This window comes from Ciconia boyciana, chromosome 10, assembly GCF_034638445.1.
Source record: "Ciconia boyciana chromosome 10, ASM3463844v1, whole genome shotgun sequence".
Taxonomy (NCBI): Eukaryota; Metazoa; Chordata; class Aves; order Ciconiiformes; family Ciconiidae; genus Ciconia; species Ciconia boyciana.
Window position 1 is genome coordinate 33,388,569 of NC_132943.1, and position 23,407 is coordinate 33,411,975.

At 35.5% G+C, this 23,407-nt stretch overlaps 1 protein-coding gene across 1 annotated transcript in view; it reads left to right on the plus strand.

Annotated features, from left to right (window-relative positions):
- DNAH7 (dynein axonemal heavy chain 7) overlaps positions 1–23,407 on the plus strand; it is a 115,259-nt gene that overhangs the window by 7,725 nt on the left and 84,127 nt on the right. The window contains exons 7-16 of the mRNA XM_072875282.1: positions 652–835; positions 2,346–2,538; positions 3,868–4,136; positions 5,116–5,243; positions 5,425–5,503; positions 10,327–10,551; positions 11,943–12,089; positions 12,699–13,384; positions 15,790–15,976; positions 22,691–22,884. Of these exons, the coding sequence (XP_072731383.1) occupies positions 652–835; positions 2,346–2,538; positions 3,868–4,136; positions 5,116–5,243; positions 5,425–5,503; positions 10,327–10,551; positions 11,943–12,089; positions 12,699–13,384; positions 15,790–15,976; positions 22,691–22,884 (2,292 nt within the window). The remainder of the gene's footprint in view (positions 1–651; positions 836–2,345; positions 2,539–3,867; positions 4,137–5,115; positions 5,244–5,424; positions 5,504–10,326; positions 10,552–11,942; positions 12,090–12,698; positions 13,385–15,789; positions 15,977–22,690; positions 22,885–23,407) is intronic.

Here is a 23,407-nt window from a genome sequence, read left to right on the forward strand (position 1 = left end):
TAATTAAATAAAACAACTCTTGAGGCTACTATAGTCTCAAATACTTGTTTTTTCATGCTATTAACCTTAAAGGTTTTTATTTCCGTACTTGTCTATGATTCTGTTATGTATTGCCTTTACCATTTTCAGATGTGTTTCTTCCTGACCCTGAAGATACCTTTCTGCTCTTAACTGAAGGCTGCACGCTTCTGTACTTTCTTCCTTCCTATTACCCAGCAATGCCAGAGCCAACTTCATTTTGGTTAAGGGCAGCTGGGCAGAATTCCATTTGGATTGTTTTCACATCTTAACATGTACTGAGGTTACAAAGATGCATAACGAACTGCACAACCTCTGGGACTTAAGTGTGCTGCCTGTGAAGCCTGTCTGGCCTGAGAAATAGGAGACCAAAGCAAGATAGCAAATTTGTCTGTCATAATATCTTATATTTTAAATATGGTTCCATAATAATAGATAACCTTTTCAGAGACACGATTCCTTAGAATTTAAAGATACTACCGTATGACCTACTTAAGTTAAATTATAGTTTCTCAAGTGTACTGCAGCATCTTTTGACTGCATGTAATATAAGCATTTATAGCAATTAACTTAAAACACAGGTTTACTAATGCTAATCACTTAAAAAACTTAAAAATATTGTATTCTTTTAAGGTGGTTTCCAGAAGTGCAGAAAATCTTTTACCAAGGTAATAAACGAAAACAAGTACCCAGCAATGCCAGCATCACTAAATTAGAGTCTTTCTTCAATTGTGCTGCCACTTTAATGACTCGTCAACTGCAACATTTACTTTTACATTCAATTCAAGACTTTACAGATTTAATTGTTCAACCTGCAGTAAGTATTCTTTCATATGCACACTAGCATCATTGTTTATTGATGTACATACAATTTGTTTCCTGTTTATTTTGCTTCTTTTGAAAAAGAAGAAAAAGGGAAAAAAAAAGTATGAACTCTGGTGGTGAGTGCTTTCTAGAAAAAAAAGGAATAATATCTTAGGAATGCATTATTTATTAAGTAGAGTTAAAATAACTTTTTTTTCTTCATGTAAGAAGGGAAAAATCAACATATTTAAAATCTGGTATCCTCAAGAACACACTGCAGTCAGACATACAGTAGAAATTCATTAATATAAACCCTGTTTGAACCTTGCACCTAGTGCTCTCTCTCTGTGATATCCATCAAGAAGTCTTATCTTGTCTCTGCTATTAGTAGGTGTCTACTACATGCTTTGGCAGAATAGTTCTTGGGGGGAAAAAGTAAGTAAGGAAGGAGTTTCTCCTTTGCACTCGCATAATGTGTATTGTAGAGGTAAATATTTCTCGTTGATATTTGATGTCTTGGAGTGCAACCGGATCTTTGTTCAGCTTTTTGTTAATACAGCCTTGCCATCAAATATTCACAGAACTCTGGCTCCAGATAATATTGATGAAAAAACATGCAGAGAATGTAAGGAAATGAGGAATCATGTTGTGGAAGCAAAGTATATGTTTTTCATTCCTACTCCCCTGTAAATGACTTGTATACTTCCGAGTTAAGTGAGCTTCGATGTCTACAGTACTATTTTCTGTTATTATTAGTAATAGACACATATTTTCTAACCTTATCCTTCCTAATGGTGATTCTATCCTACCTAGTAGTGATAAAATGCTTCCTCATGTTTCCTAATTAAATTTTAGTGTAGTTAGAATATGTTAGCAGATGTGGGAAAGTTGAGATGTCCGATCCAGATTAAAGATATGATGAAAAATCAAATTATGCCACCAAGGACAAAAGCATATACAAATTTTCATATTGGAATACATGGGAATCCATACTGTAAATATAACCCTCATAATATTCATATTGGTTTTCGTGGATCAGATTCCTGTTCAGCAAATAAAATTGGATGTAACACTTTTTTTTTTAAGGTTGTTAGATTCATAGTGACTGCTCCAGATGATGGCTACATGTACTGCTGTACACATAATAATTCGTATATTGTTACACTTGTGAGGGCTATTACTGTAAAGCTGCTCTGCCTCAGTCTGTGCAAACAACTTTTATAATAAAAGTTGTTGGCTGGTGTATAGAGGATGCCTCTTGTGCCTACTAAAAATAACATTGTATTTCATCTTAATGAACATCAGTTTATGTGAGTTTTGTCAGAGACATACTTCCTACTTGCACAAGTATTTTTGTTGGGATTATGGCATGTCATTTGCAATTAAAGCCCTGACAGTTTAAAATGCTTATGCTGGTGTAATTCTTAATAATCCTTTGACTTTTCCTGCATGAGTTAGGTCAACTAATATTTTACTTTCCTCCTTTTTTTTTTTTTTTTTTTTGGTGTGTGTGTGTGTGTTAGAAATCAGTCCAAGCCTGCAAACACCCAGGTTTCATCCTGCGGCTAATCCTTGAGAATGATGGTATTAAATTTGAACCTGACTTTAATGACTACGAGGATATATTACTGAATGTTTATAGTGTTATGATTCAAGCTGTCAGTGATATACCAAGAGTTGAGACCAAATTATTTTCTGAGTGGGTAAGAAATTACAGTCCTCCTGGGTTTTGTTTTATCATTATATTGTTGCTACATTTAGTTCCTAGGTATTTTAATGCATAGCCCTATTGTCAGAAATCACGTGGTAATATTCTAATACTCTTTCAGAGTATTTGGATCACTTTGAAATCATCTTAATTTTATTAATAAAACGCCCAATCACTGTTCTCTGAGCAAATAAAAAGCCAAGAATTGCCTAGTTTCCTCAATGAGTTATTTTCTGCAGCAGCTACTACTAATGTACTATAAACAAAATTGACACATTTAAATTTTAAACACATTTCTGCAGCATTCTCCAAAATACCTTCTATTTTGATACTGGAAAGGGTACTGTCTTTTTAAATATAGAATCTCCTGAGTAGACTATCCTTAAAAAAAATCTAAACCATAATTTTTAAGCAGTTTCTATTTTAGTTGTTTTATGCATTCAACCAGATTAAAATGTTAGGTCAAACAGGAAGCAATCCAGGTTAACTAAAAAGCATTTTCTGAAATAATAATAATAATAATTAAAAAGTACCTACTTGGTTTAGAATTGCATGTTACTTTCAGGGTAGCAGTCTTAGTTTTTAATATGCAGAGAGTGAAAGTTAATGCCCTGTGGTGCCTCTTGATCATTTCCCATAGAGCTGTGGGAGGTCACCATTTTTCTTTTCCTGAAGGAATGTCATTTGGACATTCTGTTGCCCTTTCTGTTTAGCACCAACTTGAATTTTAAATAAAGATACCAACCCTCAACATTTTTGTTAATATGCTTGAACACATCAAGTAGAAACCTGAATAGTATGCTATGCTTTATAAAAGCACTAATCAATAACCTGCGAAAAGGTGAATTAAAAGCAGCATCTCAAGCATTTCTAAATGCACAAGAGCAAGGCTGTAGATCTTCTGGGGGTTTGCAGGAAAGCGTTTTCCATATTTCTAATGTTACAGATTCATCAGTTGATAGCAAAATTGAAGTTGTGCCTGTGGTTCAGGAAAAATAAAATCCATGTAGATTAAATTTAAAATTGTTGATAGGATTGTTTTGGGTGGATAAGTGTGTGGATTTCTGAATTTCTGAATGAAGTAGCTCTGATTTCTTACTTGTTGGAGGCAAACATCCATAAGCTAGGATTCAAAAAAATTGGGCAGTAGAATGTAAATAGCTGTATATACAAAATTAGGTTTGTAATCAGGCTTTAATTAGAAAGATTTTAAAGTAACATTTACTTGATTTTTCTGTCCTGTTTCTCTTCCATGACATGACTGAGCTACAGACATAACTGTAATTTGAAAATGTGTTTAGTTTTTTGTGCTTTTTTTGTTTTTTCAAAGCCAATAGGTGAGTCCTCATCAACTGTCTTGAAGCCTGTTGTACTAGATGAGATCTTGGATGAACATAAGAAAAGGATCAGAGAAGAAATTATCAAAGGAAGTGCTGCACCTGTGGAACATCTCAAGCTGTATGATAAGTACAGCTTCCTGATAAACAAACAAGCTGAACAAGATATTGATCAATTCCTGACAGAGGAACATACCTTTGAAGAAATGAAAAGGGAAATTATAAAGTACCAGAAACTTGCTAAGGAAATAAAATACACTTCTAGGAAGGTAAATTATAATAATAATCATAAAGAGATATGGATATAATTTTAATGTTGATTTTGTACTAAGAATGTTGTCAGTCAAAGGTGATGATAATTAGCTATGAGATAATTAAAGTGAAATAAAATTATTTTTTTCAGAAAAAGAGAGAACTTTTCAAGAGTTAGCATTTCTGTGGTGTAGTTGCCATACTTAAGTGAGACTTAGTTATTTTTGCTAGAATTTGTTTTGCGACTTCTGAAAGCATTCAGAGTATGCTCCTCCTAGATGTGAAGGCGTAAGAGAAAGTGTGGGTCCAGCTACCTCCAAATTCTTTCCAAGCATCTAAGGCAGAGAGAGGATCCTTAGCATGAACCACTTTTTTTGTCCCTGTAAGGATATTGTGTGGGAAGAATCCTTTGTCCATCCATTCTGAAAAGGAACTCAGAAGACGAAAGTGGTTTTCCTTAAATTGTTTCTCTTCTAGCACTCAGTGCAAACCTCAGTTCTGGAGAAACTAGTACTTACAGGGCTGTCATGAGGGCTTCTGTGTGTGGAAGTCAAGCTCACTTGCCCACTAGTCAAAGAAAGCATTGGATTCGGAGACTCATTGCGAGGCAGAGTCCCTTTTTAATCCTAAGGAATGTCACCTGTCTCTAATAGTAAAGCAAGATTACCACGTTTTAGATGTATCTCAAACTGTAATTTCACCAGACAACATTCACTGTTATAGATAGTAGATGCCCTTCCTTTTTGAGGAAGTAGATTATTTGTCAAGGTTAAAAGTAATAGAAGTAAGTTTTATACGAAGTTCGATGTACAGATACAGAAGAACAGTTGTCCGCAGCTATAGCTTTTTCTTTTCCTTCTTCACTTGAAAGTTTTAAAAGCATTTTATGGTTTAACGAAATTCCTGGGTGAGATCCCTGACATTCTGCTTAAGACAGTGAGAGAAAATAGGTAAAAGCTATTAAATGTTCTGACAGCTGTTATATTTGTATTGCAGTATGTCCATCTAGGAATGTTTGAATTGCGTTGTGATGAATTAATAAGGGCTTTGGTAAAGCGAGCAGATAATATTTGTGAAAAAGTTATTTCCAAAATGTTCAAAGATCATCAAGACATAAATGTCAGGTAACTCTCAAACTGAAAATGTGTATTGGAATGTACTTAATTCTATTTCCACTGTTGAATATTTTTAATTCATGAAGGATAAGTTGATCTCATTTCTCTCAGTTATAAATATATGTGATTTGTTCAAGGATGATTAAAACAAAACACACGTGCCAAACTGGTTATTTTATGTATTTTTCAGACTATGTGATGAGTTTGAGAGAATATCAGAAAAAGCGCTTACTACTCCGTCTAATACACAGGAACTAATGGAACTTAAGGTACTCTCTTCTTTTTTATGAGTCCAAACAAGAAGTAGCTACCAATACTATTGCTCTGGCTTTAAGCAGTAGTATATGCAAGTTGCCCCCTTTACAGGTATGATTCTGGCCTTGTTAAAGTCACTGGTGCTATGTATGTATTACAAAATAGAAAAGGATAGGTCTTCTTTGGCCATGAGGCAAAATGTCATAGTCTGGCTCTTATACATACAGCTAAACTCTTTTCCCCACCAGAACGTCATGGTTGCAACCAGACTGCCTATTTGGAACAGTCCTTTGTCTCTGCTGTTATTTGTCCTTTACAGTGGTATTACTGAGAAGAATCCTGGTTGGCATGGACCAAAACCGTGTAGGGCAGCTGTCTCCAAAGTGGGCGCTATGCAGCCCAGGGGGTGCACAAGATGATCCATTGGAGTATGTGAACAAAATAGTATCTATTTTTTAACCAAAAAAAGCAAGCAAGAAATTAAGCTTTACCAATATTTAATGTACAGATTGACACTGGTGCCCTCAGTCTGTATGTCAGAGGGTCCTGCATCACGTACGTATGTGAGGTGTCCTGAGGAAAGAGAGGGTGTTCCAAAATGGGGAAGGATTCACAGTGATACCCTCACTTGTTCACTTGCTTTCAGCGTATTACTATGTATTGCAGTTTGTGTGTCCAGTTAAGTAGATTTATGGATTATGTTACCTGGTTTTAACTAACTTAACCCTCACAAAATGGGCAAGTGGCTTAAAAAGATTCCCTCAAAGAAACTGCAGATTGAAGATAATACTAATAATGCGAGCAGAAGTGATCAACAAGAAAATGGTAGAGCTGACACTTTTACTCCTAGTACAAGCTCTTAATCGTCCAGATTATGAGGTAAAAATAATGATGGTCTAATCAGATTTGACAAGTTGGACAAAAAAATTCAAAATTATCAGCAAGACTATTACAAATACGAATTTACATCCACTATTGTTAATGATGAACCTTGCGTGAAATGTCTGCTGTGCCTTGAGATATGTTAATGATAGTATGAAACCATCACACTTAGTAAGACATGTATAAAAGTAAGTATCCAGATCATGAAGAGAAACCTCTATAGGTTTTTAGTGAAGTTTCAAGTCACTCACTCAGTCCAGTACTCTACAAAATGTAATGATCCATGCTTAGAAGACTCGAAAGCCTCTTCTTATTTAATAGTGAAAGAGAAAAAGGCACTTACCGTTGGGGAAACACTTGTTCTTCCTGCTATGGTAAAAATGGCTGAAATAATACATGAAAAACAGTATGGTGACAAACTAAAATGCATTTCTTTGTCACCAAATACTGTTGGAAGGTGCATGGAAAACATTGCTGAAGATTTGTAGAAACAAGTATTAGAACAAATTATGCAGTGTGGGAGATTTGCTATACGGCTGGATGAAAGTACAGATATTTAACATATCTCAGTTTATGGTATTTGCTAGAGTCTGTTTCAATAATGAAATACATGAAATACCTTTTTCTGAGCCACTAAAGGAAAGATGTATTGGAAAAAAAATATATTCTCAACAGTAAATGACTTATTTAATAAAAACAATGCTTTATGGAAAAACTGCTCAATGGTAACCACTGATGGAGTGGCTTCCTTGACCAGAATAAAAAAAAGGATTCTGGGGTAAAGTTACAGAGATAGCACCACACATGAAATTCATTCACTGCATAATTCATAAACATGCTATGGCAGCAAAACCATTGGAGCCAGAAGTGCATAAAGTTCTATAGGAAGTTATCAATGTGGTTAATTTTATAAAACAAGATCTTTAAATAGTAGAATCTTCATAATAGTTTGTATTTAGACAGGGTGTGACCATGAAAATCTTTTGTACCGTGCAGAGGTTTTTTGGTTACCTTGTGGCAAATTCCTTTGAAAGAGTTGTTGAACTTAAAGATGAGTTATACATTTTTATTTTACAAAAAGGCAAGTGTTCGTAATTTTGCTGACCTTTTCTGTGATGACAAGTGGCTGTTGGTAGTATGCTACCTAGCAGATATTTTTGGTAAAATAATGACACTTAATCTGTCCTTCAAGGTAAAGGTGACATCTTAAGAATAAGTGAGAAATGAACTGCTTTTTAGAAGAAAATAATGCCATGGAGAGAGCATTTTGAAAATGGATGTTTGGAAATGTTTCCATTGTTATGTGATTTTGTTGCTGAAAACTATGTGTCCCCCCCTATAAAAACTCTCATATCTGTACACTTTAAAAACTTGGAAACAGAATTTTCTAACCTGTTTAAAATATCTTAGAAAATATTTCAGTGGGTTTTGAACACATTTGTTAAAAATGCAGAAATTCAAGACCTTCCAGTTAGTTTGCAAGAATAATTGAGTGACATCAGGGAAGATGGAAATTTGCTAGATGAGTTTCAACAAAAAGCTTTGCATAATCGGTCGATGCGATCATGATTTATTAAGCGCAGCCAATGATGCAATTCTTCCATTTGGATCTTTGAGGGTTTGGTTTTTTTTAAGCTATGACAGCCACTGAAATGAAGTATTCAAATAAACTGAACTTAGAACCAGACCTTTGAATCTCTGAATCTCAAACTATTAAACCAAGATTAATGACGCACATTCAATCACATTGCTCTTGATAAAGATATTATTAATAACAATATTAGTGAAAGCAAAAAGGTTTCTGTAAAATTAATAAAACTATTTAAAATATAGTTTATTTAATCTTCATTTAATCCTTTTTATTTCTATTTTTGTGCATATTTTATTGTGTACATAATATGTTAGTACAGTAGTATGTGTGTATAATCTATAAATAATTATACATATATTGGGGGTGCATGCTCAAAAATTTCTTACTGATAAGGATGTGTGATCAAGAAAGTTTGGAGACCACTGCTGTAGGGGAGCATGCTAGCAAGCAGTGTGGCTGGCTGGAACGCTGATTGAGCCTGTTAGTAATATAGGTATTACCTGGAAGTTTTGTCACTGATTTTCACGAAGCAGAGCATTCATATATAATGGCTTGGAATAAGTGCATGGTTTTATTTCTATTCCCATGTAGCTAGTGTAAGCAGATAACAAGTAATTTCTGTAGTGTGGGCAACATGCCAGTAGAATTAAACTTAGACTGCGTGTTCTTCAGGCTTCTGAACAGTTAGTGTAGTCAAACAGTGAATATCTCTTGGTTCTCTTGAATTAAATTCAAGGGATCAAATTAGATATGGAAGACTATCTATTCCCAATATCCTAAACTAATCAAAGAGTTGAAACCTGAGATGTAGGGAACTTTAATATGTATTTAATTCTTCACAAGAAAACTTGAAAAAGCACTCATTGGCAAGTTGTATGAAGTAATTTTGCCTTTATATCCTTTGTTGAATGATCATTTACAATTTAGCAGATGTAGGGTTTGCAGTTCGATAACTGTAAAATCCCATCTCCTCACTTACAAATACCACTTCTGTAATCAAAACTCTGCTGTTTCTTTGATGTATTCAGGCTCCAGTTCAGCAAAGCACTTATATTCACACTTGAAATGTAACGTGTCTTAGTCTCTTGCTGTTCAGCAAAGTTCTGATGTATGTGCCCAATATTAAATGTGTGGAATATACGTGTGTGCTTAAAATAAATTGGGTGCCTGAGTGGTTGGCTGAATTTGGATCAGAGTGATTTGAACTTTTGCTACAGTGAAGTTTAACATGGGCTATAACTGGAGTAATTTTTTCAAGTAAAAAGTAAAATGTTTACAAGTTGAGCTATGTGCTATCTGAGAATATGGTGCCTTTAAAATGTATACATGTTATGCTATAATTTTATGTTGGAGAACAAACAAATTGCATGTTATCATGTGTAGCATGTAATATTATACCAGCGTCAACCCCCTTCTAATAGTTCTTCCATCTCATTGCTGAGAAGATGTATCAGTCTTTCTTTGGGGTATTCTTTTAATAGCCAAATGTTCTCTAGATCCATAGCAATGAGTATATTCTGAAGCATAGAAACTGCTGTTAAAAGAGCAGAAGTGTAGATTTACTGGACAGTTTATCCCTACCTAAAAATTTTTCCAGTGATACCACCTTGTATCATCATATTAAATTTTTCTGTATCTTCAATCGATGGATATTGAGTAATATTTACATATACTGGTATACTGTTGATCTGTCCAATTGGCCAACATTTTTACTAATACAGCTCTTTTCTTGTTGAGAGGCTTTCAGAGTGCTTCGTTATGGATTACTGTTTAAACTGGGCTGTGTTGCTGTTCTGTTAAGAGTACCATACAGAATGCTACATGTATCAATGCAGTTTACTGCCAACTCTTGAGATCTGAAAGAACAATGTAATTTTTATTTTAATCATAATGAGTAGTACAGTGGCTGTGTATATTACTTATATTCTTACGGCTAGGGAAGACCTAATCTTACATTGGGCCATCCAGTGCTTCCCTTTTTGAAGTGTGTCCTTTTCTCTTGTAGTTATTTTACTAATTTTTCCTTGGTAGCACCACGCTTTCTTTCCCAAACCTGCAACACTTACAACAGGCTGTCTGGATTGGCTTTCGTTAGTCCAAACCTTTGTGCATACAACTTCACCCATTCTTTTGAGTTTTATTCAATAAAATAACTAGTAAGGCAGTTGTATTAACAAGTTATATGCTGTAAAAATGACTAATACCATGTCATTCCAAATAAACACCTTTTCAGTTCATGTATTTCTAATTGTATTTAATTTGCCTCATAAAAAATAAGCTTTTGAAGTTAAGTATTAAATACAGTCATTATTTTGGCATTAAATTATATAAAAAATGTCTTCCCTTTTAATTTCTATTCCCCAGGCCTCTATGCAGAAAGTGGAAACATGTGACATGCTTGAATTGAAGCAGAAATTAGTGGATGCTGTAAATTGCATTGCTTTCCTGGTAGAATGTGTCAACTTTTCACCAGCAGACATTCAACTGAACAGTAATGCTTTTCAATGGTATGCACGAATGCCAGATATCTTTGAAGAGCACAGAAAGATAATTAAAGAAAAAACAGATCAATTTCAAGATGAACTTAAGGTTTGTAATGACAATATTTTAAAAATTCTTGAGTTACTAATTTTGAATGGCATGTAGGACATGAAATAATGGATGGAATAACCTCTTTTATTTTCCCATATATTTTTAAAAGAAGTTTGAAGTAGGTGTGTTTATATTATTCTTGATATCAACTAATTTTTGCCTACTTCCCACTCATTTGCTTTTCACATATCCATGAGTACTGCAAGACAAGCCACCCCTCACATTTTGCACTCTGAAAGCTCTTTGGTTACAGAACTTCCAGTGATGTTGATGAAAGTTGTCTGTATGTGAAATACTAAAATTCAGATAGATCCTTTAAAGACATGTACATGGCTTGATTTATGCATGTGAGCAGTCCCTTTGGAGTCAATGGCAGTATATGAAATTCCTATGATAGCTCAAAACCCCCCTCTGCATTAATTTGTAAGTATGATTTTGCTGTTAGGATAATGTCAAATAAGGTAGTTTTATAACATAAGTGCATCTTGACTCAGGTTTGTTTTATTTGTTTTTATTTTTTAGTCTCTTATACTTTACATGTATTTTATCTGTTAGAATTTTTCATTATATTTACTAGGCTTTTACAGTACAGTTTGTTGTACTAGTGATGGGGTCTCTCCACAAGGATTGCTAATTACTAGGCTGCTGCTTTGTTACAGTTACTGCCTTTATAGCTGTTTGTTTTGGTTTTCTTGTGCTCCTTAGTCTCATCATCATTTTGTCTTAGATCGTACATATTTTGAGATAGTGAGCTTATATGTTTATGCAGTACATTTAAAGAAGTATCTGGTAAGTGTTATTGTGTTATAAATAAATGTGCAGCATAGACTCTGTTATCTTGAAACATGTTATTGCTTTGTATAGTTTGGTGCTTGGTTTCAGACATTGACCACTACTGATACTCAATGTGAAATATGTGCTGCAGAGTTGTATATACGAGGAAAAAGCTATCCTTGAACTGTATGGCTTTAAGACAAGAGACACCTCTGTCTTGTGAAACTGTTTAGCTTTGTCTGTCATTTGATTAATCCTATTATTCTATTTTAATTTCAGATATACTAGGAATTTGAATTTAGCTTTCTATTATTAGCCTGCTGACTATGTCTATCACAGAAAGCAGAATTTTCTATGTCCAACTCTATCCTATGACATAGAACCCAAAATTGTGTCTGTCAGCCCAATAAGTCACTGCAGTAACAGTAAGATTCAGGGCAAATTCTGTAACTTGGGTGGAATAGATACTTATGTGCAAATATGTTGGATGTCTTGGATTTTCTGCAAGTATAAAGTGTCCTACTATAGCAAATCAGAATAGTTATCCCTTCTTTTTACAGAAATTTATTGTGATTTTTAAAAAATGATTATATGCTTGCTTGATGTTTAATTAGATACACTGTGAACAATTTGTTGAGGAACTGAAAAGCTATTCTAAGCAGGTTGAAGAATTTAGCACATTTGGAGATATTCAGGAAGTCAACAAGTATTTGAAGAAAGCTCAAGCATTAAATACAAAATTGGATCTTGCTGCTGATAAGGTACAAATTATAGTCTACACTGGTCTAATAGTATAAATTGTAAATCTTAATATTTGTGTTATCAGAATCAACAGTTTGCTTAGTAATGCAGTTATTGAGATGTGACAAAATAATTCTTAATTCAGCTATGAAATATTTTTACATGATTTGCAATTTAAACTGCAAATTTACTGAGCACAGTAATTTGTTACTATGTGATCTTGAGTTAATATGGCAGCACTTTGCGTAGTGAAAGAGTGGATTAAGTTTACGTAGGTTTGCATAGAAATTACACTTTTATGTTCTTGGAAGTGCAATTCCTGATGCTTATTATTACCTGCCATCTGTTAAAGCCTCCATGTTACTGCAAGTTATAGAGGAACGTCCAGGTACCATTTTAAACCTCTAAATATATTCCTCTGTTGACTAGCATGAATGCTGAGCTGTTACTGTTAAAGATTGCTTTAACTGTAATTAATAGCAGCAATTACATAATAGACTGGTTTAGTAACTCAAAACTTAATTTGAAGCTTGTTGAAGACACCAAAAAGCCTCCATAATCCCTGTGGTAAGGACTTGGTATCACGGACAGTTTTGTTTGTATTTCAGACCTCACTTATGTCTCAACAGATTGATCAGTTTAATTCAGAAGAAGAGTCCTTTGGATGGCCAGTATCTCGGTACCCTCAGCATAAAAACATCCGGAATACTCTTGCTCCGTTTCTTCATCTCTATGATATGACTATTGAATTCAACAGAAAACACAAAGACTGGACAGAGGGATCATTTACAGAAGTGAATCCAGACAAAGTAGAGGTAGATGTAGGAAACTACTGGCATGGACTGTATAAACTAGAAAAAGCCTTCCACAATTCTCCAAATGCATTAGCAATAACAAGACAGGTTAAATCAAAAGTAGAGGAATTCAGATGCCACATTCCTCTAATTCAGGTGATTTGCAATCCTGGTTTGCAAGAAAGGCACTGGGAAGAGATGTCAAAAATTGCTGGTTTACCACTGTCTCCTTCTGAAGACTCAAATGCCTTGTCATATATTAACTTGCACCTTGAACCATTCCTAGAAAAGTTAGAGACCATCAGTGAAAAAGCCAGCAAAGAACACTCACTTGAGAAAGCTTTAACGAAAATGATTTCTGAATGGGATCAAAGGGAGTTCACTCTTCTTGCCTATAGAGAAACAGGAACCCATATTTTGTCATCTGTAGATGATATTCAGATGTTATTGGATGACCACATTGTCAAAACTCAGACTATGAGAGGATCTCCATTCATTAAGCATTATGAAAAGAGAATAAGGTAATTTTTTTTCTAATAGAAAGTCACCAAGTAATGTTACCAAATAAGAAATCTTTTCTGCTTGGCCTAAAGCATAGGGACTTCAAATGCTTTTGTTTATCCTCCTTAAGCAGTGAATGAATCTCATTTTAAAGGGCTAAAGCTTTTGTCCCATGTCAGCTACACGCTATTTAATCCCATGAAGCTGATTTTTACTTTTAATTAATGATATGGGAAATGCTAATACATTGGAGAGGTTGCTAAACATTTTTAATGCGCTCTGGTACTTAAGGTACCAGGCGCATCATAACATTACCTTTGTTTTACCAGATAAAGCTTATCTGAGGTATACATGGAAAGGCTGTAGACTAAGAGAATATAGTCTAAACTTTCTACCTAAATTACAAAGTTACTGGATCTTTTTAGCTCTTCAACAATGAAAAATGTTAGGGCTTATGTAAGGGAGATGAAGAAAATGAAAACAAGACAAATTTTAGGGAAGTGATGAAAGATTTTTTTTTTTTTTCCTAATGCAGAAAATTAAATTCCAAAACTTAGCATTGCATGTTAAATATTCTATACTTCCATCTTTGAGCATAGATTTTAATCTGATTTTGTCTCTTTCCTCAATAAGTACTTTACTTGCTTCTTAAATCCCCCAAACATAGCCATGTTGTGGAAAATCAAAAATCTTTCATCTAAAGTTTGTCTATAATTATCTAGCTATATAGGTACCTGCAGAAATGCTATTTCAGATTTCAGCACATACTCAATAAATATGAATACATAAGTACATATACATACCTGTACATTGCAATAAGTCTTAATTCTCTAATTACTACTGTACTATAGGATAAGAGTTCCTTCCTTATTAATGTAGAATGGTAGATTTTGCCTATTTAAAAAGAGTAAGCACACCATGGTAATTTCATCAGTGTTCTTTGGTGACTGGTAACATTTGTAATAATACAAGGTATTACTATTACTTCAGTCTTTGAGATGTAGGTGATTATACAACGGTTGCTTTCTCAATAACCCAACAAAGCATGTAGAATTCTGGATTGCTGCCAGAGATTATTCCAAATCCCTCGTCTTAATTTTTGTGTATTTTTGGTGTAAGCAAATTAACTGACCTGCCTAACTTTCCTCTTGGAAAGCTGCATTTTTCTCTACCTCTTGGTAGAAGCAAAATCACCAGAGATGAAGTACCAATGCCTAAAAGATGAGAGAGGGACTTTGGGTAGAGGAGAAGGTGCATGCAAGCAAAGCTTCCTGTTGTTTAGAATCTGTGGCAGGTAAATGAAGGAAGGAAGAAGCTAAGTGTGTTTTCACATGTATTATTTTACAGAACTCAGTGCAGCCCATGTATGAGTGTCCTGTTGAGAAAATTATTGCCATGTTCATTTATACAATATATATTTTAACAGCATGCACTTTTTATAATAATTCTATCTGTACTGTCCAGTGGTATGAGGAGTGTAAAAAATGATACTCACTGTTTTTATACAGGAAAGAATAATATATGTACTTGTTATAGGATTATAAATAACTTTTATTTTTATATATTTTTTGCAAATTGCTTATGTCAGTGAATTAGGAATACCAATGACATTAGAGAACTGATAATATCACATCTGTCTGATATTGGTGAGATAGTAAGAAGTGTCAAATGGTGGTGTTAATTTTAAAACAATGCAGAAAAATTGAGGAGACTTGGAAAAAATGATAGACTAAAGGATCTTGGATTTTTGGCTATCAAAAGGAAAGACTGAATAGCTATTGAATTATAATATTGTGTTCTCATAGTGGTGTGCAGAAATATTGAAAGACTCTTTAATCTATCAGACAAATGCGTTCAACATCCACATTGGGAATATGAAGTCAGAAATAAAATGTGACTTAACCATTGGACTATTTACTACTTGAAATCTTTTAATTAAGACCACATGTCTCTTTAGAACAATGTCTACATATTTTTGGTTTAGTAGTTTAGGTTACTTTCATGTCTGTTTTTTGCTATCTCAGCCTGTCTATCCTAGAAACCAGTTAGAAATAGTAGTCCGGGCTTTGGTGTATGCCAGAAACCAGATTGCATACTCAATTGAAGTGAATTTGTCCACAGATACTATTACTTGCTAAAGTGTGTGCTACGTTTATTCACTGATACTGCTAGTCTATTTATTGGATTGACCTAGTTAATGAAATTCTACAATCAACCTTACAGATGATCCAGTTGCAGAAATTAATGTGGATTTGTTATGCAGCAAATCAGGCTACATTAATATGATATTCTGCTGAAATCTTAAAAATTACACCTGTTGCACTTGCTGCTGAATATGCAAATTGCCAAAAAGATCTTAGCAATCTGCTGGAAATGTTTTACTGGGGGCATCAATTAATGGATTTGAACTAATGCTATTTTATAGGGAATGGGAAGGAAAGCTGCTGTTGGTACAGGAAATCCTGGATGAATGGCTGAAGGTTCAGGCTACTTGGCTTTATTTGGAGCCAATTTTCAGTTCGCCTGACATCATGGCTCAGATGCCTGAGGAAAGCAGACGATTCAGTACTGTGGTTAAGACATGGAAAGACTTAATGAAGTCAGTTTTTCAGGTAAGTGCTGCTGCCTTAAGAATATAAAGTGAATTTGTAGCATGTATCAAAAAAAAAAAATGCTTCTGATAACACAGTAATATGTTTTCTGTTTCATCTTGGTCCCCTTTCTTAGATTCTTTTAAAAATTATTTTGCAGAACTGTTTCACATAGAATCATAGAAGCATTGATTGGGAGGGGCCACGGGAGTTCAGTTAGTCTAACTTCTTTCTAAAAGCAGAACTTTTGCCAACACTACATCAGGTTAGCCACAGCTTTGTTTAGCCAAATTTCAGAAATCTCCAAGGACAGAGATTTCTTGCAGATTACCTCCAGAGACTTCAGTGCTGCAGTACCTTCCTAGTAAATAATTTTTTCCTAATGTCCAAGCTGAACCTCCTAAACAAAGATTTGTATGTGTTGCCCCTTGTTGCCCAGCTGTCACTGCTGAGATTTCGGGTCTGTTTTTTTTTCAATTGCCCTTCACGTAGTTCCTGGCTACAGTTAAATTCTACCTTAATTTCCACTTCACCAAGCTGAGCAAGTCCAGCTCTCCCAGCCTCTTCTTACAGGCCATGTGCCATTCTGGTGAGTAAAATTAAGCAGCATACAAACCAAAGTAACATAGCAATGATGATCCTGGCACTGTAGGCCAACTGACATGAATCAATGAAATTTGACACCAATTGCTCCTTTTGAAAAATGCTGTTTATTTGCATATTGAATGGTAGAGATGCCTCTAACTTTAAACTGTTTAGATATTTAACTTGCTTCAAAAGTACTATTCTGATCTACTATAAATCAGTGCATAAGGCAGTTGTCAGACACCATCACTGCACACGTCTGGCAGTTCAAAATGTTACTGTCTTGCCAATCTGCTTCTTATTTGACCCTTTCTGGAAGTTAGCACTGCTGTTAGGATCAGTTGATGAGATTATGTGAATGCTCTTTGCTTCCGTAGTTAGATGTTCTCAGCCTTGGGTCGGGTTAGATGGGCTATATTTGCCAGCCTAACTGGATGAAGAACACACTTCCAATCTCTTCTGCTGACTCTGCTGAGAGGGCAATAGCTTCTAGCAAAGAGGTGGTACTAGTAGGGGAAGAGGTAACATCTGAAAGTGGCACAGCAGATTCTTCAGCAGTTACATGATGAACAGTCTGAATGCATGCTCTACAAATTCTGTTCCTCAGGGAATAACCAGTTACCTAGTAATTCTGGTAATCCTATTATGTAATTCTAATGATTCTTATAATGATTAGAAAAAACTGCATTCATTCTGAAAAAGTTCCCTAATATCAAGGACATTTCTAGTAGGATGTTGCATTTTTAATATTTTTTTAACTGGGCTTACTAAACTATTCAACAGACTTGAGAAGATGTATGAGGTCTGCTGTTTTCCAGGGTAGGGACATAAGGTGGTTGTTTGAAGGAAAAAGTTAGAAGCTTTGTTTTCATCTGTCTCATGCCTTTGCAGAACTTTCAGAAATCCATTACGTCATTAGGTCAAACCCTGAAATCTTCACTCAATCTAAAAGCTTTTGGTCTGAGCTCTTTTCAGATTGCAGACATAGTCTTAATGTAGGAATACACAAAATGTGTAGTATACAAAAAGAAGCATTTGCTTCATTTCCTGGCAATTCAGCTTGATCAAGCTTGACCACTTAAAGTTATTTTTAATTGTCTTTTTATTCTTTCTCCTTCTCTTTCTCTCCCTCCCTCTCTTTTTCTCCTTCTGTCTTACACTCCCCCCCCCCCATTTTTCTTTCTTCTGATTTAGAAGAAAATCAGGAATCTATCCCACAGAGCTGTGAAATCAATACTATTCATTTTGGAGAAGTATTCATTTTATTTTCAAAATAAAAAAAGGCAAGAATGTCAGAATTTTGTTGAGTATTGTATTTCTGAACATTGTGTGCTGAATGATCTGTTTTGATAAAATCTTCTAATTCAGATATTCAGTGCTAATCAAATACAATGTATTTTTTAAATGTGATATATGTTATCACTGGCAGAAAAAAGAATTATCTTTTTGTTTGTACGGGAGAGTGTAAACACCAGAATAGAAGTTTAACAATCTAAAGTTGATTTTGGCTAAACAAGTAGGCATTCTTTTCCAGAAGATGGCACTCTCTTTCTGCAAATGCAATGTTTCAGTTTCATGGCTTAAAAGAATGCTCTTCCCCAGTCTATATGAATGGTTTTTCTTAAAGCATAAAGCTAACTTGAGTCTGTTCGTGCTTTTTTGCATTTATATGCCATTGTATTACAAAATTGCTGTGTATTATAGAATTCCTTTATTTGCTTAGCTTTTAATCACAAATTTGAATAATCATATATTATGTCTTCATTTTAAATATCTAATTTAAGCAATGCACATTAATGAGGGTTAAGTTACTTAGTGATTTAATTTCCACTTCCCATAAATTTAAAAAAAATCTAGGATATGAAAGATTTTCTGTCTTTGTGGGGAAGACAAGACAAAACAAAAAAAAAAGAGCAAGAAAAAAAAAAATCCAAGAAAAAAATATCCCAGGCTGCAACCTGTGATATATTAAAAATTGTATTTAGAAACTAGAGTTAGTAATGGTCTTTTAACAAGGTATTCAAACTATTTTTATACACTTGATTTATACTATTTTCTTGATACAATTTTTTCCCCCAATTGACACTGACAGTGTCACTGACAAAATAAGTTACACTGATGTTTTGAATGACTGAGAATGATGGCGTTCCCTTTTTTCTTCATGCCTTGGCAGAACTGTAAATAGGAAATCTATGTTGAGGCATAAATTATTTTTTTTTCCTGGCTTTTTCTCATATGAAAGAAAAAACAAGCAGGAATAATCCCATTTATAAAACTGGCAACACAGCTTTGATTTGCTTTACCAGTTGCACTTACTCTATTTGCTGATGATAAATATGCTAAGAAAGGGAACAAAACCTCTTTCTGTTGACAACTTGTAGTTATATGGTTGTTTGTGCATTAAAAACTGTTTATAAAATCAATTATGAACTACGTTTGTCTGCTGACAGCTTAATTGTCTATGTATAGATGAAATGTATATATAGTTATTGAGTTTGTTCTGGTTTGGTATGATGTAAGAGGCAAGTAACATAAGGTAAATCTATTTCATGTACAAAGGAGCGCTGTGATTATTGTATAGGGAGGTGCACCCCCATGAAGATCAATTAGGTAAACATATAATTCTGGGGTTTTTTCAGTAGAATGGAAGTATATGTGTAACATGAGCAGGAAGTTGAATGAAAGCTGAATGCATGTTGCAAATAATTTCAAAATGTTATGAGTTTTTGAACTGAAACTGAAGGTGGAATTTAATAATAAAATTCTGCAAACTGAAGCTGAACAGCAGTGAGGTTACTGGGTCAAATCTGCATTGTCATGTGAGGGGTTTGTTTCTTACAGATACCTGTTGCACCTTCTGGGCTTTGCACAGCAGTCTAGCCTGTCTCTCCTCAACTGTCCCTTACAACATGAGTCACCCATGCTTCTGCTCTGTGAGACTGTATTGTTCTGCAAACCCTATCAGGGACTTTTCTGAGTGGGACATTCTGTATTTGTAATGGGCTCTGACAAAACTGTTCCTAGTGGAAGTAGTCTGGGTACCTCATTGATTTCTGCTGTCCATTGTTGGATTATTCTTTGTTGTTACTGTCAGCAGTTCTTACAAGCCCTCAATAGATTGACTAGTCTGAATTTCTCCCTACCAATCTCTTTGGTATTTCTTATGGTTGGATATACCTGTGTCTTTTTTTATTTCAATCCTGGATATGTGTTCTATGCTGTGTGCTTACAGGTGCAGACTCACTGGGCAAAGCAGAGGGGACGTAAGGGTTGACTGACATTTCTAGTTAGGTCTGTTTCCATCTTACCTGTGGTCATTCTGGCCCCATTCAAATTCCATGGAAATGCAGTCTGATTTAGGTGGTAAAGGAGAAGCTATGGCAGAACCTGTGTTCCCAGACTTTGGGAAGTGAAGCAGGGGATTGGGATTTATCACTCTCCATTTCCTTGCCAGGACTTTGTCATTATACGTTATGTATTTTAACATGAGTGGGTTCGAATCAGTTCATGGTTAACAAGTCAGTTAATGTACTGGCATGGGCCTGAACTAGAATAAATTCAGTCACAGATGACCCCAAGCCAATACTGGAACTGAGTTAGAAGCATTTGCTTTGTTTGACTTCCTCAGTCATAAATCTGCATAATTTCCTGCTTTTCAATGTGTGTCTCATTTTTCTCACAAAACCCCATGCTTGGTGAGTAAAATTAAAAAATGTAACGATGATTAGGCTATAAATTGGTTATAAGGCATATTAAATGCTAGAACCTGATGTTCAGACAACTGTTTGTTTCAGGCTTCTTAGCTTAGCAACCTTTAGGTCTCTTGCAAAATCTTTTTTGTATTTCTATTAATTGAGATAACTTTAATCTTCTGCAGTAGGTTTTATAAGCATTTACATTCATTTAATTTGAGAGGTTAATTTGGAAAGCACTAGAAAGAATTTGGAAAGCACTATATGTCTTAATATATATGTAGTGAGTTGACCCTGGCTGAACACCAGGTGCCCACCAAAGCTGCTCTATCACTCCCCTCCTCAGCTGGACAGGGGAGAGAAAACATAATGAAAGGCTTGCAGGGAGAGATCATTCACTAATTACCATCATGGGCAAAACAGACTTGACTTGGGGAAATCAGTTTAATTTATTACCAATCAAATCAGAGTAGGATAATGAGAAATAAAACCAAATCTTAAAACACCTTACCCCCACCCCTCCCTTCTTCCTGGGTTTAACTTTACTCCCAAATTCTCTGCCTCCTCCTCACCCAGTGGCACAGGGGGATGGGGAATGGGAGTTGCTGTCAGTTCATCACTCGTTGTCTCTGCTGCTCCTTCCTCCTCAGAGGGAGGACTCTTCACACTTTAACCCTGCTCCAGCATGGGGTCCCTCCCACGGGAGACAGTCCTCCACGAAATTTTCCAATGTGAGTCCTTCCATGGGCTGCAGTTCTTCACGAACTGCTCCAGCGTGGGTCCCTTCCACAGGGTGACAAGTCTTGCCAGCACACCTGCTCCAGCGTGGGCTCCCCTCTTCTTGGGTCCACAGGTCCTGCCAGGAGCCTGCTCCAGTGCGGGCTTCCCATGGAGTCACAGCTTCCTTTGGGTGCATCCACCTGCTCTGGTGTGGGGTTCTCCATGGGCTGCAGGTGGATATCTGCTCCACCATTAACCTCCATGGGCTGCAGGGGACAGCCTGCCTCACCATGGTCTTCACCAGGGGCTGCAGGGGAATCTCTGCTCCGGCGCCTGGAGCACCTCCTCCCCCTCCTTCACTGACCTTGGTGTCTGCAGAGCTGTTTCTCTCACATATTCTCACTCCTCTCCCCTGCTGTTTATTGTCCAGCAGTTTTTTTTTCCCCTTTCTTAAATACGTTATCCCAGAGGTGCTACCACCGTCGCTGATGGGCTCAGCCTTGGCCAGCAGCAGGTCTGTCTTGAAGCCGGCTGGCATTGGCTCTATTGGACATAGGGGAAGCTTCCAGCAGCTTCTCACAGAAGCCATCCCTGTAACCCCCCCGCTATCAAAACCTTGCCACGCAAACCCAGTACAATATATTTTGTCACCCAAACAGTGTATAAATATAAGAAACCCGGTGTTGGTGTTATTCAGGTGCTATTGTAAAAATAAATAAAAATACAATTTTTTATATTTTTAAAGCAAGTATAACTTGTCACATTTTGATAGGAAAAATCTTTAAATGTGTATTTAGCTAGTAAACGTAGGATCAGAGTAGTAAAATTAGGATCAGAGAATACCTTTTTTTAGATCACATCACTAGTTGTATTAGTACTGAAGTGTCAGTGTTGCCTATGTACAACTTTGCCACCTCAATACTTATAATCTCGTGTATATATACATCTTATAAGGAAGGAAAGATCATTTTTTTTGCATTGAAGTCTGATAGATGATTACCACTTAAAATGTGTGACTGCATTGTTGTCATAAAGTACACTTTTAAAAAAATCCATCAAAATGTTTTAATTGTTCATAGAATCACAGAATCGTATAGGTTGGAAAAGACCTTTAAGATCATCGAGTCCAACCGTAAACCTAACACACCCAAGACCACCACTATACCGTGTCCCTAAGCACCTCATCCAAATGTCTTTTAAATACTTCCAGGGATGGCGACTCAACCACTTCCCTGGGCAGGCTGTTCCAATGCTTGACAACCCTATCAGTGAAGTAAAATTTCCTAATATCCAGTCTAAACCTCCCCTGGCGCAACTTGAGGCCATTTCCTCTCGTCCTATCACTTGTTACCTGGGAGAAGAGACTGACCCCCACCTCTCTACAACCTCCTTTTATGTTGCTTAATTACATAATCCAGTTGAATAGCCAGTGTAAATTGATGTTTCTCCAATAGAATGATAGGGAGTTGTATTGTTTGATGAATTGATCCTGTTTTGAAAATTATTTTCAAAAATAATAGTTCATGTTTTGAAAAATTTACTTTAATACCAACTGCTTAACTACTTTTGCAGTGAACCCTGGCAATGAAAAAGGTTAGTAAATTGTAACCCTGACAATGGTTTGAGTAAAGCAGAATTTGAAATAAAGATTCATTTTGCTTAAGACTTCCTGCAGTGCTGTATGGTGATTTACTTGAGAAGGCATTAACATTTTTATCTGGAATAATTTCTTTTCCAGGACAAACATGTGCTGACAGTAGTAATAATAGACAAGATGTTGGAAAAACTGAGGAAGTGCAATGAATTTCTGGAGCTAATTCTCAAGGGGCTTAATGAATACCTAGAGAAGAAGCGTTTGTTTTTCCCCAGATTCTTTTTTTTATCTAATGATGAACTCCTTGACATTCTTTCAGAGACCAAAGATCCTTCTCGGTATGGTAATATTTAATAGATGTATTTGTGACTCACAGTGCATGCAGATAGTCTTGTCATATTGTTTCTCTGAGCCCAGAACTCTCTTTTTTTTCTCACTGACAGTTATGATATTAAGTATCTACTTGGTTAGATTTTATGACAGGTGAACGCAGAGTAATTTTTAATATGGGTAACTAAATTCAGTTCTGTTTTCTAAACTAGTAACCCTTCCATACACCTGTTTGCAGAATAATCAGCATTCTATATAGTAATTCATGGTGAAATTAACATACCTGATTTTTCCCAGTAGAAAACTGAATATCAAATGGAACTTGTATACCGCTGGCTTGAATTTTACCTTCTTAGGGGCAGTCCGAATGAAAGTATTTCAGAAGTAGTTTGCCGTTGTTTTAACTCTCTCTGGGATTTCTACTCCCCAGTCTCATTCAGGATTAAACTGCAAAAAGTGTAACTCGGTGTAAGTCCTTCTTATACTGAGTGGAATTAACTCTACAAAGATTCCTGCAGAAGCAATCTTGTT